We start from the raw sequence: 13,783 nt of genomic DNA, 5'->3' as shown, positions 1-13,783 counted from the left end.
CTTTAAGAACTAAGAAGGAAAAATAGGAAACCAAAATGAGGATCTAATCCTGATTGATAACTATTTATTACATTAATTTAGTCTTTCATAATAGAATGAAAAGAAGGGAAAAACGAAATATAAAAGTTTTCCAACTATAATAAGCTATATACCCAACTTTTTTGTCCCCAAACAAATCCCAACACAAATTGCACAACATTTTTCTTACATCTTTTTGCACTGCCCAACTTCTTTCCCCCATCCCATTTTTCTCTTCCAAATAGACCTTATTTCTTACCACCATACCACCATTAACTTTTATGGTACACCACTTTCAAAATGTACAGCAGCAACACCGTTGACCGATGTATAGCCAAATATTTTGTCTGTCAACTTCTATTTCATAATCATACCCCATTTGCAAACGGCACTCCGGTGGCCGGAATCCAACCTCCTCCTTCCAGGAAACTTTCCACTGTAAATCTCTCGGCCTCCGCCGCAGTCTTCATGACATGGTAACCCGGCCACTGCACCCTCCTCATTGTACTTGCCCCGCCACCGCTGTTCTTAAACTCCCCATAATAAACCGTCTTCAGACCGAAATCTCCGGCCCAAGGAAGCCACCCCGCCGGTTCAATTAGCCCATCCAAAAAGCTCCTCATTACCACCGTCCTCGAATACGCCTTCCACGGCCTACCCAAATAGGTTTTGTACACACCCTCCACCGCCTTCAGGTCCGGTGCCGCTCTGACAACGGAATTATGTATCACAAACCCCGTGTTTTCATTCGGGTCGGACCTCCCCTGCGCCGTCACCGTGTTCTTCTGGTTTTCCATCGGCTTTCTGACGAAGATGTTGCAATTTTGAAATACAGAGGCGCCGTCGCCGAAAATGAAGTCGATGGTTCCGTAGATGTGGCATTCACGGAAGAAATGGCGGTTGGAGTGGGCGTATAGAGTGTCTTGGTAGCCTTTGAAGCTGCATCGATAGAAAATTGAGCGATCGGCGTTAGTTCGGAGAGCAACAGCTTGGTGTTTCTCTGCTCCTGCCCTGTTCTCGAACGTCATGTCTTTGGCGATGAACCCTTCGCCGACCACCGCTGAAATTGCCGCCAACATTTTTTCCGATGAGTTATGACTTGGTCGGTAATTCAATCAATTTGGTCCATGAGTTGCAATTTTTTATTTTGATTATTATTATTTTTGGCTAAGCCATATTAATTGATTATATTTGATCAAATTAAAGGTTCTAAAACTCTTAGAAAACAAATTGATAGTAAAGAAATTGATAGGAAACTATAACTAGTCGATCCATTTGCATGCATGCATGGAAGCAAAATTAACATAAAAATAGGATCAAAACATGAGGATTTACGAACCAAAAGTGGCTGATCGGAAAGTGGTTGATCCATCTTTGACGTTTTTCATGGCTGTAACGATCGTCTCACCCATCCCATCTCCAATCATCATAACATTCTTCAACGTTTTCTTAATCACAACATTCTCTCTGTAAATCCCACCTTTTACATATATAACAAACCTTCTTTCACTTCCCTTCCTAACCTCGGCCGCCGCGGCCACCGCCTCCGATATCGTTCTGAAATTGCCGCTCCCATCTTGGGCCACCACCATATCCGCGCGCTTCTCGGTCGTGTCCCGGAGGATCATCCTATCATCACTAGAAACCCACTTGGGAAATGACCCGGCTAGTAGCCGCTGGCTACGAGGGGTGGAAGAAGTAGTAGCTGTCACGGCAGCGGCCTTGGTGATGGCAAGAGAATTGGTGATCAATTTCGAGAAATTACTCAAAATTTGATGTGGAAAAATGATATTATTCAAATAATGAGAAGAAAATCCAAAATCTCGAAACCCATCTCGACATGTTTGATGATTCGCTAATGAAGCACTTAGCAATGTCAAGTGGTCAATTGAATTGGCCCTCATAGAGTTCATCACCGAGCGATTGAGCTCGGTGATTGAATCCTCATAGAGTTCCAGACAGTCGACTAAAGCTGATTTCACTCTGTCGTCATCGTCAAAGGAAGCTAAATCCATGGCAGAGAGAAGGTGGTGATGGGCCACCATGGCTTGGTTCAAAGTAGCTCGAATGGCCGAGTTTCGAAAGCGAGTGATGTTATAAGATTGATGGACGTCGGTGGTGGGTACGTTGTGGTTCGGGTTGATGAAATGGAAGCAGAGGTCTGGATATGGGGTTTGGGAGCAAGACATGAAATCGTGGAAGCTTTGGGCATGGGTGATCCCTAGGAATGAAAAGAGAAGAAAACAATGCAGCATGTTCATGGTAATGAGTGTTTATTAAGAAATGGAGTTTCTTTTATGCACAAGTGTGTTGATATTTGCAATAAATTAGGGAAGAGAAGGTTATATATATATATAGGCAAACAAAGTGAGGGAGGCTTTCTCAAACCTAATTTCAAATTTTGAAATGTAGTATTATTTTCAACCTTATCTATCATATTTATAATAATTTTTTAATTCCTATTTTACCATATTTTATGCATATATGTAGCTTAGACCATAAGTATTAAATAACACGATCTAATACCCGATATATGTTTCAATGATTAATTCCAAATACGAGTGTTATCTAGTCCATAGATATAAAACATCATGATCTCAAAACATATGTTTGAAAAACAATCACGTCTTTTGTTCCATTATAATTATTTAGGTCAAAATAGTTACCTGATGAAACGTTATATTATCTTGTATATAGGTGTGATCTAAGCCATAAATATAAAACTTTACCGTCTAACTATAGAGATATTTAGGTCTTTTGTCTTTTGAAATTTTATAAATTTATATTTATTTTCATTTTTGCATATGTAATATAGAAAATAATCACTTTTTTGGTCAAACAAGTTGTTTGCTTTTTTAAATATCATCTCAATCCAACTATAAATTTTTATTTTTAAGTTAGATTAGTCCAGTTATTATATTAAAATTTTGTTTAATCTCTTTATTTATTTTTAAATATTTAATTAAAATTTACCATTCAATTTAAATATATATTAAAAATTACGTCTATTAGAGTCGTTTGACAATAAATAATAATAAAAATAATTACAAAATTAAATAAAAGTATATATATATATATATTTATTTGAATCCAACCCCTAATTTTAGATGGATTGATTCTTTTAGAGAGGATTGAATGGGTGGGGAGGCAAATTAATAATGGATGTTGGAACACACCCATTGGCTATTGTATTGTAAAACACATGAAGCTCGAGCTTTGACTATGAAAGGAGTTATCCACTTCTAATTATGCCACGTGGCCAAAAACATCAGCCTTCAACTAGACTTTTGACTTTTGTTGTGGATATTGTTTTTGATCTCATGATACGGGTGAATTGGTAAAGCTTCATCCCTTTAATTAATTAGGCATAATAAAGTGTCATGTTCTTTCATTTACATCCATTAGATGAGTTTCATAATCCACCAAATCTATGCACATCGATTAACGGATAAGAAATGAGTTACATTTTAATAGTAATTTGAAATGACAAAAGGTATTATTAAAGGGTTCTTAGTTGTAAAATATATGCCTAAAAAACATATGAGTAAGTTAAAAAGCGAGTGGAAGAAGCATCGATGCCAAATATTTGGTGTATTTGAGAGCACTTTTCAAAGAATGACCATTTGCTTTCCAAAAATCACTTATAAAAAGAGTGTTCGGACAAAAGCTTTAGAACACATTGAAACTCCTAAACTGTTATGTATCACATCTAATATCTAACTACTAAAAATACAATACTTTCAATTCTTTTTTTTATTAACTTTCCAAATGTATTTTTCTTTCTAAAATTATTAGAAAATTTTTATTTCACTTTCGTATGTGATATTTTTCGTAAGAGCCTGGAGCCCATACCCATTAAAACTACTAGTTGCTTTCATATAAAATTCGTACATTTTTAGTGGTGATATCTCAAAGGATTTTGAGGGTTTTAAAGAACGGATGAAACTTGTTCCTATAGATTTAGAGAAAGATTTAAAAGAATTTTTAGGAAGATATCGAGAGATAAAAACTTAGTAAATGAGTGAGACGAATTCAAAGTTGAAGAATAGTGTTAGAACCCAAAACCGTAGAAGTAAATTTTTCAAAATTTTTCCTTAATTTTGAAAGTTAAATCATTAAATTTGTAACGACTTGCTTTTAAAAGTTTCAAAACATGGATTACCACGTGGATACTAGGGTAAAATGGGTTATATATATATTTTTTATTTTGTAAAACAAATAACACAATAAATGTATTTAAAACATTGATAACAAAAGTTAAAACATATAAAATATTTCCATGGGAGTTATACCAACTATTTACAAAAATGAGAGTTCTAAAACAAACATTTAAAAAATAAAATAAAACACACATCAATTTACCGTAAGAATGAACGTAAAAATACTAACCTACTAAGTTTTTGTTGAAACTTCTCCTATTTAGTATTTCTTAAAGCAATGTATTTTATCAAGGTCAAAGAATTACAAAGACTTAGTTAATTCTATGGATTAGTTTAGTCTAGCCCTATCACGGTTTTTAAGTTTATATACCTAACTTACTCCTATTCCAAGGGTGTATGTCACACATCGAGGTTTCTTTGGGGTTTAAGTGCATTTAACCTTCCATTTTCCTACTCTCTATGGTTCATTCCGTCATCATGCTTCTTGCTTGTAAGTCGGGTGTCCTCATCTATCTCGGGCTCTAAGGTGAGTTCAACAGGTATAGAGAAACCGTTACTCTTTGTAGATGACCTCTCAGTCTCCCTATAACACCATACATACCTACTAATGAGTGCTAGCCAAAAGCTACCCTAATGGTACCTAACTATGTCATTTCAAGTTTTTATTAGTCTAAGGCAGGCTCTCCACTAAGCACAATTATAGCTCTCGTAGTAGTACCCTCTAATGTGGCATGAGTCCTAAGTGAGTGCGTCATATTAGTAGTCGAAGCAAGTTCATGATTATGAGCTGCGGTCACCACCATGCCCACATAGTCTAGTCAAATCACACAATCAAAATTGACCATAAACATAGTAAAAGAACGCATTTGTGTTTTTCTTTAGCTAATGGCTAGGTTTCTTTGCAATTCTATGTAGTTTAGGTTGCATGTAGAATCATTCAAGCTCGACAGGATCAATACAGCGAGCGCCTACAAGTAGGTTGCTTACTCAATAGTTTTATACTTACCCCATTTCTCATATTTTTTTAAGGTGTTCACTAACTTTCGATTGAGGTAGGGAGCATTTGAGAGCTATGCAGGCATAGAGGGGGTCGCCCTAAGGCCATAGGTGTATTTTGGGTTTTTAGTAATCTTTTTTTGAAAATTACCCTAAACTCGTACCCTATTGATAATAAACTCGAATAACACTGGCTTTTCATAAGATTTTTATTATTATTATTATTATTATTATTATTATTATTTTTTTTTGTAATAACCACAAGTAAAAAAAAAATCAGTGCAGTCGCCGGAGTCGCCGGAAAACGCAAGAATTCTGTCGACCATCGAAATTCTGGCATTCTCAAGTGAGACCATGCTCCCTCACTCCTCACATCGCTCCCACTTGCCCCTTCAGCCATAGAAACCTGCAAGGGGATCATTAAGAGAGAAAAAACCAGAGAGAAATGTGAAAAGAGAGAGAGAAACCAAAACGTCTCCCGTGAGACTAAACTAACGAATCCGACGCCTAGAACGATCAACCAATCGAACTCGCAACGCCAAAGCCCAATTACCCGAGGACCACCTGCAGCAGCCCAACACCTGCGCCTCAACCCGACTCAGCCTGCACATGTGTCAGTGCCTTATTGCACCATGTGCAAAAAGAACCCCTCGGCTTCACGGCTAAGGCCAAGGCCAACCAAGTGGCCTTACTATAGGGTAGTCTAGGCCAACCAAGTGGCCTTATTGCTTGATGTATGATGACACATGTCTAGTGGCACCAGCACGTGTTGTATAATATATGATATATGATATATGATATATGATGACGTGTATGAGTTATGATGATGAGTACAAATGCGAACGCTACGATGATGATGGTGATCATGTCGAGTATGACATTCAGGGGTCTGCTAACCTCCAGACATCGCTATGAACAGCTAGCTCGACTATGATGGGTCCTGGGGGTGCGAACCACCTGGAGATTCATGCTCACATGTGTCGGTCATGTGTAGGAAAGTACTGCACATCCAATTTAATACGGATTGGAAGCCAACCATAGGATGTTTTAATGATAGGTTCATAGAGTATTATTGCATGTGTTTGCATTTTCACGAGCCCTATAGTGAGGTCACTTCCTGAGTATTCTTTGAGATACTCAGACCGTGTGCTATATCATTTTTTCAGGTAAAAGGCAAGGCGCCCCTATACGACATCAAAATCAAAGACCATGACACGTGCATAGGCTAGTAGCATATTTAATTCCCTAGACTTAGGTTAGAACATGTTGGTATGCATTTCATGTTTTAAATGAATTTCATTATTGTTTTTAATGTCATTTCTAAATTATGCTTTGAACACGTAAGTCCATGATGGTGTTTTCAATGATGAAATTATATTTATGTTGAAATTATTATTTCAATGACGATGTTTTAAAAGTTATATTCCGCATGTGAGCTTAGACAAGGATGACAATAGCAACTTTAGGTAACAGAAATAGAGGGTCATTACATTTTTATTTGTGGTTTTATTTGCTTTAAATTATACAAAATTTTACGATCTTTTATTATTTATTTACTTTACTTTACTTTTATTTTATTTATGGTTCGAACCCTAAAAAATTGGATCGTGACAAAACAATCTACTTGTGTAGGCTTTCATTACATCCAATTTCTAGTAAGTATCACGAGCTTCTATCTTGACGAGCTTCTATCTTGACTCTAGGAAGTTCTTTCAAGTGATTCTTGTGCATTTCACAGACCACCAGGGTCTAACATTACACATCTACTAGACAATGAATCTCATCTCATCTCTAGGTAAGTAATAAACCTAGAAAAATAGTAATGCATGGTTGTTAATTATACAGTAATGGGCCTAATGTAGAGAGATATGGGCCTAATGTCCTGAGAAACTAAGCCCATCAATCTTTTAGTTGGGCTTATGGGCCCTTCCCATACAACCTCTATCCCTCTTTCATGCATGTCCTTTCCTTTAGGTAGATTATAGATGAATCATATTTAGCCTCACACTAAATAAAAACAATACACCCTTCTTTATTTTTTTATTTTTTATTTTTTTTACTCATACTTACTATATATATATATCAAATCGAACATATATGTATGAATATTTACGGGGAGAAAGTACTAACCAATTTTATAAATTTTCTCTTTCCAGTTAATAAACACGGACAATTTTCCTAAACAAAACACTAATCATTTTAAAAATAATAGGATTATAATGATAATGATAAAAGAACGTAATTTTCCTAAACAAAACACTAATCATTTTAAAAATAATAGGATTATAATGATAATGATAAAAGAACGTAATTTTCCTAAACAAAACACTAATCATTTTAAAAATAATAGGATTATAATGATAATGATAAAAGAACGTAATTTTCCTAAACAAAACACTAATCATTTTAAAAATAATAGGATTATAATGATAATGATAAAAGAACGTAATTTTCCTAAACAAAACACTAATCATTTTAAAAATAATAGGATTATAATGATAATGATAAAAGAACGTAATTTTCCTAAACAAAACACTAATCATTTTAAAAATAATAGGATTATAATGATAATGATAAAAGAACGTAATTTTCCTAAACAAAACACTAATCATTTTAAAAATAATAGGATTATAATGATAATGATAAAAGAACGTAATTTTCCTAAACAAAACACTAATCATTTTAAAAATAATAGGATTATAATGATAATGATAAAAGAACGTAATTTTCCTAAACAAAACACTAATCATTTTAAAAATAATAGGATTATAATGATAATGATAAAAGAACGTAATTTTCCTAAACAAAACACTAATCATTTTAAAAATAATAGGATTATAATGATAATGATAAAAGAACGTAATTTTCCTAAACAAAACACTAATCATTTTAAAAATAATAGGATTATAATGATAATGATAAAAGAACGTAATTTTCCTAAACAAAACACTAATCATTTTAAAAATAATAGGATTATAATGATAATGATAAAAGAACGTAATTTTCCTAAACAAAACACTAATCATTTTAAAAATAATAGGATTATAATGATAATGATAAAAGAACGTAATTTTCCTAAACAAAACACTAATCATTTTAAAAATAATAGGATTATAATGATAATGATAAAAGAACGTAATTTTCCTAAACAAAACACTAATCATTTTAAAAATAATAGGATTATAATGATAATGATAAAAGAACATAAAACAAAGAAGTCGGATGGGGGAGAAAATGACCTTTCTTTATTGAATTGCTGGATTTGCATGAGGCTTCCATTCCCACGTCTCCTTAATTTTTTTTCCTTTCTATTTCAATTGATAATTTATAAAAGAAAAAAAAAAAAACATCATAATTAATTAGTTTGTTTTTTTAATAATTAAAAGAAGTTGTCAAATAAGACAAACCCAATATTAAAAGGGGGAAAAAATGTGAAAAGCCAACAAATTCCAGCCACATGTTTATGAAACCATCTAGGTTTCGCCACATATTCGGAGGATAGGGATTAAACAAAATTTAATCAAATCCTATTTTATTTGTCTGTAAGTCCAAAAAAATTGTTCGAAAAAAAATTACTTTTTTAATTTTTTTTATTTTATTTTAGTGATCTTTGAATTTTTAAAATTTATGTTTGTCTTGTTATAAATTCTATTTTTAAAAAACATTGAATTACATAGCAAAATTCCAAAAATAAAATTATGTTTTTAAACATGACTACTCTTTTTATAACAAAAACAAATAATAAGTTTAATTTCAAAAACTAAAAAATTAAAAAATATATAATAGTTATTAGATAGGACATACATCTATTTAGCTTTGATTTTAAAAATATTCTTAAAAGGTAGATACAACTCAAAAACTCAAAATGGTGAAAATTGAAAAAAAGGGTCAAAAGTTAACCTTGAGAGACAAAATGGTCATTTTGACCTCTCTTTCCTATTGAGGGATCGAGTGTTGAACGATCATTACGGAGAAAGAAAAAGAAAAAGAAAAATAAAAAGAAAAAATAAAAAGAAGGAAAAGGAAAAGAAAAGGAAAAGTGTTAGGATTAGGGTTTTGAGAGAAAGGAAAGAGGAGAATCGAAATTCACTCCAAATGGCGGTTTTCAGTCAGAATTGATCAAACTTCTTCATGAAAGTTGTCCACAAGGTCGAGAATATCAAGATTAAACTCTTAAATCATCCAAAATCATTTCAGAATCGAGAAAGATTGAGAGGTAAGTATTTTGAAGTTTGAATTTCAGTTTTCTCCCGACTTTAGAGATTTTATTGGAGTTAGAATATAAAATTTTAATATGTTGATGTTTAGAAAATCTCATACAATATTCATGAAAGGAAACCATTTTGACTAAGGAATAAGTTGATTTGAGTATGGTAGAAAAAGATTAAAAAAAACTCTATAGAGATTAGAAAGCTTACGAAATCTAAAAATATATCAAAATGCGAGAAAGAAGACGAATCGCAAGAGGACACGGTCGAGTAAAGCGGGGGTAAGCACGTCATGCAAGAACAGGGCCACATGTTAAACAAAGGAGAGCATCGCACGTTTGGATAAGAGGACGTGTGTCAACGATTGGTTAGTGTGCACAATCTGCAAAATGACTCGACTCGAGAATTGAACTGTGACCCGATTCGCTATTTTATTCGGACAAAACCGATTACACTGACCCAGATTGCCCATGCTCGACTAGAATTGACACACAAGCATTAGTCAACAAGCAACACATGGTGCAACGAAAGTGCGGCTACTTCCTCCTTAGGCGCATCTGTATGCATGCATTGCCTGCGCATTGGTGACCTTTAGTTGCACGTGAGCTAGGTATTTTGCCCTGTTTGACAGTCATTCAACTATTTTTCACTTCAATTTTGTTACTAACCTTAACATGACATGAATTAGGACCTACTATAGGAATTTTAGAAAATTTGGAGCTTCTAACACACAAAAAAGCTCGTTCGGGAAGGCATGGGTCATTAAAATAAAGAGGCATTTGGATTCTTCTCAAGTAATATTGTAGGGATTGCTAGGATGTGCTAATTGTGAGATTCCACATCGGTTGGAGAGGGGAATGAAACATTCTTTATAAGGGTGTGGAAACCTCTCCCTAGCAGACACGTTTTAAAAACCTTAGGGGAAGCTCGGAAAGGAAAGCCCAAAGAGGACAATATTTTCTATCGGTAGGCTTGGGCCATTACAAACGGTATGAGAGCCAGATGTTACAATCGCACTTTTGATGGTAGCGGACTTGTGATTGTGCGGCACTCACTTTCCAACGACAAGTGAGCTAAGCCAATTCGTTCTTGCGTCGCCTACGGCCAAGCGACGTATGCTCGAGCCTCTAGCCTCGGTTTTAAGAGAAGGTTTTAGAAAACGAAGGCAGAGAGAGATTTTTGAAAGAGACGTTATATAAGCAAGCAAGAGAGAAATAACAACGGCTCACAGTATATAACCTTGGGTAGGGAGAAGTTGACAACTAGTCGTATCCCCCTATAGTACATTATGAGGCATTTCATGTCTGATAGGCCTAGACATGATATTTCTGAAACGTCATACTTCCTAGAAATACAAAAGTAAAACACTAGAATATGAAAAGACATAAAGGGTTGGGCTTGTCATGGGCATGCGACCATGGGCAACACACCTTGGACGAGCATGACCGTGACATCCTCCCCCACCTAATTAGTTGATGTCCCTGTTAACTCACTACTTTCAAACCTGGCGATGTGGGTGGCGGCGGGAGTCCAGATCTTCGGCGCGTTCCCAGCTAGTTTCTTCCGTAGGGAGATTCTTCCATTTGACAAGGAATTCACGAATCGTCCGTACAGGTCTTCCTATCTTTCTAACCTTGTCGGCTAGGATCTCCTCTATTTCTTTGTTGTCTCTTTGTTTCAGATCGATGCTCGGTCTCGTGGTTACATTTCACTGGTCGTCGTCCGGTAAGGGTGATAGGGCTTCAAGTTGCTCACATGAATTACTGGGTGGATTTTCATCCATGTGGGTAACGCAACTCTATAGGAGGTAGCCCCAATCTTTTTAAGGACTTCAATCGGGCCTTCATATTTTTGAAAAGAGTCTCTGGTCCTTTCGACTACAAAATCTGATATGTTCTGGTCTTAACTTGATGAGGACTTGATCTCCTGCTCGAAATTGGAGGGGGCGACGCTTCTTGTCCGCCCACTTCTTCATATGCTTGGAAGCTTTCTCTAAATATGCCCGGGCTATATCTATTGTCTTCTTCCATTCTCTTGTGAAGTTTTGAGCTTGAGAGTTTTTTCCTGCATAAGGATGATCAATAATATTGGGCAAGGCCGGTTGTCGTCCACTTACAATTTCGAAGGGACTCTTCTCCGTAGACGAGCTCGTTTGACAATTGAAACAGAATTGGGCGACATCTAGCAGTTGTATCTAATTCTTTTGGCGAGCGTCGACAAAGTGACGTAAGTATTCTTCGAGCAAGCAGTTGAACCGTTCCGTCTGTCCATCGATTTGAGGATGATAGCTCGAGCAGATGTTTAAATTCGTTCCCAAGAAGGCGAATAATTCGATCCAAAATGTGCCAATGAATCTACTATCCCTATCACTAATTATGCTCGACGAAATGCCCCATAACTTGACAACGTGTTTGAAAAATAGTTGGGCTGTTAGTTCCACCGAATATAATTTGGGAGTGGGGACGAATGTCACATATTTCGAGAACCGGTCTACGATAACCAAGATGGCGTCATATTCCCCGACTTTTGAGAGGTGTGTTATGAAGTCCAGAAACACACTTTTCCAAGGTCTCGTTGGCACAGGTAGAGGTTCCAAGAGTCCCGAGACTTTGGCTTTCTTGACTTTGTCCTGTTGGCAGATGAGGCACGTCTTGGTGTACTGCATGATGTCGTCCCGCATATTCGGCCAGAAGTACCCCTTTTTTATTAGGGCATATGTTCTTTGCCACCTAGGGTGTCCGGTCCATAAGGTATCATGACATTCCTGAATGAGCTTCTTCCTCAGTTCTCTCGTTCTTGGGACGTATAATCTATTTTCTTTAGTCATTAGAAGGTCTCCCTCGACCCAAAACTGTCGTGTCTTCTTAGCTTTAGCTAGTTCAACGACGGCTTTGGCCGATGGGTATTTGTGTCAATGCTCTTTGATGATGTCGCGCATCGATCCATCGATCTTACTTGAATGAATATGGGCTAACATGCACATGGCCGCATGTTCACCCTTCCGACTCAGCGCATCGGCTGCTTAATTACTCTTTCCTGCCTTGTGTTCGAATTTGAAGTTGAATTCTGCCAACAACTCCTGCCACCGGGCTTGTTTGCCGTCAATTTTGGTTGATCGAAGAAGTGGCAAATGGCGCTGTTATCCGTCTTCACTATGAACTGTGATCCCAAGAGATACTGTCTCCAGACTCGTAGGCAATGGACCACAACCAGCATTTCTTTTTCAGAGACAGTGTATCTCCGTTCAGCATCATTGAGCTTTCGACGTTCATAAGCGATGGGGTGACCTTCTTGAATAAGGACACCACCTAGGGCAAAGTCGGAAGCATCTGTCTCTATTTCAAATGGCTTTGTAACATCTACTAATCCGAGGAGAGGACCCCTCGTCATGGTTGCCTTCAGATCTTCAAAGGTCATTTGACATTTATTTGACCACGACCAAGGGTGGTCTTTCTTCAGGAGCTCTGTTAATGGGGTGGCTCGTCGTGAAAACCCTTCGACGAACCGCCTATAGTAGTTTGCCAATCCTAGGAAGGATCGCACATCAGATACGGAAGTAGGGATTTTCCACTCTTGGATAACTTTTATATTATCGCTATCCATACCGATCTGTCCACAACTAATGACATGTCCAAGGAAGTTGATGCATGTTTATGCAAAGACACATTTTTCTTTCTTGACGTATAACTGATTCTGTCGCAGCTTGTCAAACAGCAGCTTCAAGTGCACCTTGTGTTCCTCTAGGGTTGTGTTGTATACAACTATGTCGTCGAGGTATACTATGAGGAACTGATTCCAAGTATTCGTAGAAAACCTGGTTCATTAACGTGCAAAACGTAGCTGGGGCGTTTGTCAAGCTAAAGGGCATTACCAGGAACTCAAACGCCCCATATCTTGTTACACACGTCGTCTTGGACTCGTCCCCTTCGGCGATACGTACTTGGTAGTACCCTGATCGTAAGTCCAACTTTGTGAAGTATTTGGCTCCGTGAAGTTGGTCAAACAAGTCGGATATTATCGGCAGTGGGTATTTGTTGCGTACCGTCACCTTGTTTAAGGCTCTATAATCTATGCATAGACGCAACGTCCCATCATTTTTTTTCTAAAATAGTACGGGGGTTCCGTAAGGTGCCTTTACCGGGCTGATGAATCCTGCCGTCAACAACTCACTAGTTGTTTCCTCAATTAGGCTAGCTCAGGGGGAGCCATCTGGTATGCGTTCTTTGTTGGGGGTTTGACCCTAGGAAGGAATTCAATTTCGTGATCAATGCCTCGACGGGGTGGTAATGTTTGTGGTAATCTCTCTGGCATTATGTCAGCATAACTGTTTAGTACCTCCTTGATTTCGCTTGAAATAGTGTCCTCAGTGGTCACTTCTTCCATTAGTGGTATGGCTATAAA

At 36.7% G+C, this 13,783-nt stretch overlaps 1 protein-coding gene across 1 annotated transcript; it reads right to left on the bottom strand.

The window, feature by feature from the left end:
• Positions 1 to 25: 25 nt before the first annotated feature.
• Positions 26 to 2,410, bottom strand: LOC111808312 (pectinesterase). Its single transcript, XM_023694223.2, has 2 exons — positions 1,358 to 2,410; positions 26 to 1,078 (listed from the first exon to the last, which is right to left on the bottom strand). Exons 1-2 carry the CDS (start codon positions 2,277 to 2,279, stop codon positions 387 to 389), a joined length of 1,614 nt encoding a protein of 537 aa, XP_023549991.2. The 5' UTR covers positions 2,280 to 2,410; the 3' UTR covers positions 26 to 386.
• Between the last annotated feature and the right edge of the window lie 11,373 nt (positions 2,411 to 13,783).

This window comes from Cucurbita pepo, chromosome 13 (genome assembly GCF_057944985.1).
Source record: "Cucurbita pepo subsp. pepo isolate OVF chromosome 13, ASM5794498v1, whole genome shotgun sequence".
NCBI lineage: Eukaryota > Viridiplantae > Streptophyta > Magnoliopsida > Cucurbitales > Cucurbitaceae > Cucurbita > Cucurbita pepo.
The sequence above is the reverse complement of the archived record's forward strand: the minus strand, read 5'-3'. Positions and strand labels throughout refer to the sequence as shown.

Excerpts from the sequence above, each read along its gene's own strand:
- LOC111808312 (XM_023694223.2), bottom strand. The coding sequence starts at position 2,279 with ATGAACATGCTGCATTGTTTTCTTCTCTTTTCATTCCTAGGGATCACC. Across the intron at positions 1,079-1,357 it reads TTTCCGATCAGCCACTTTTG|CGGTGGTCGGCGAAGGGTTC; the intron begins GTTCGTAAATCC and ends CGGCAATTTCAG.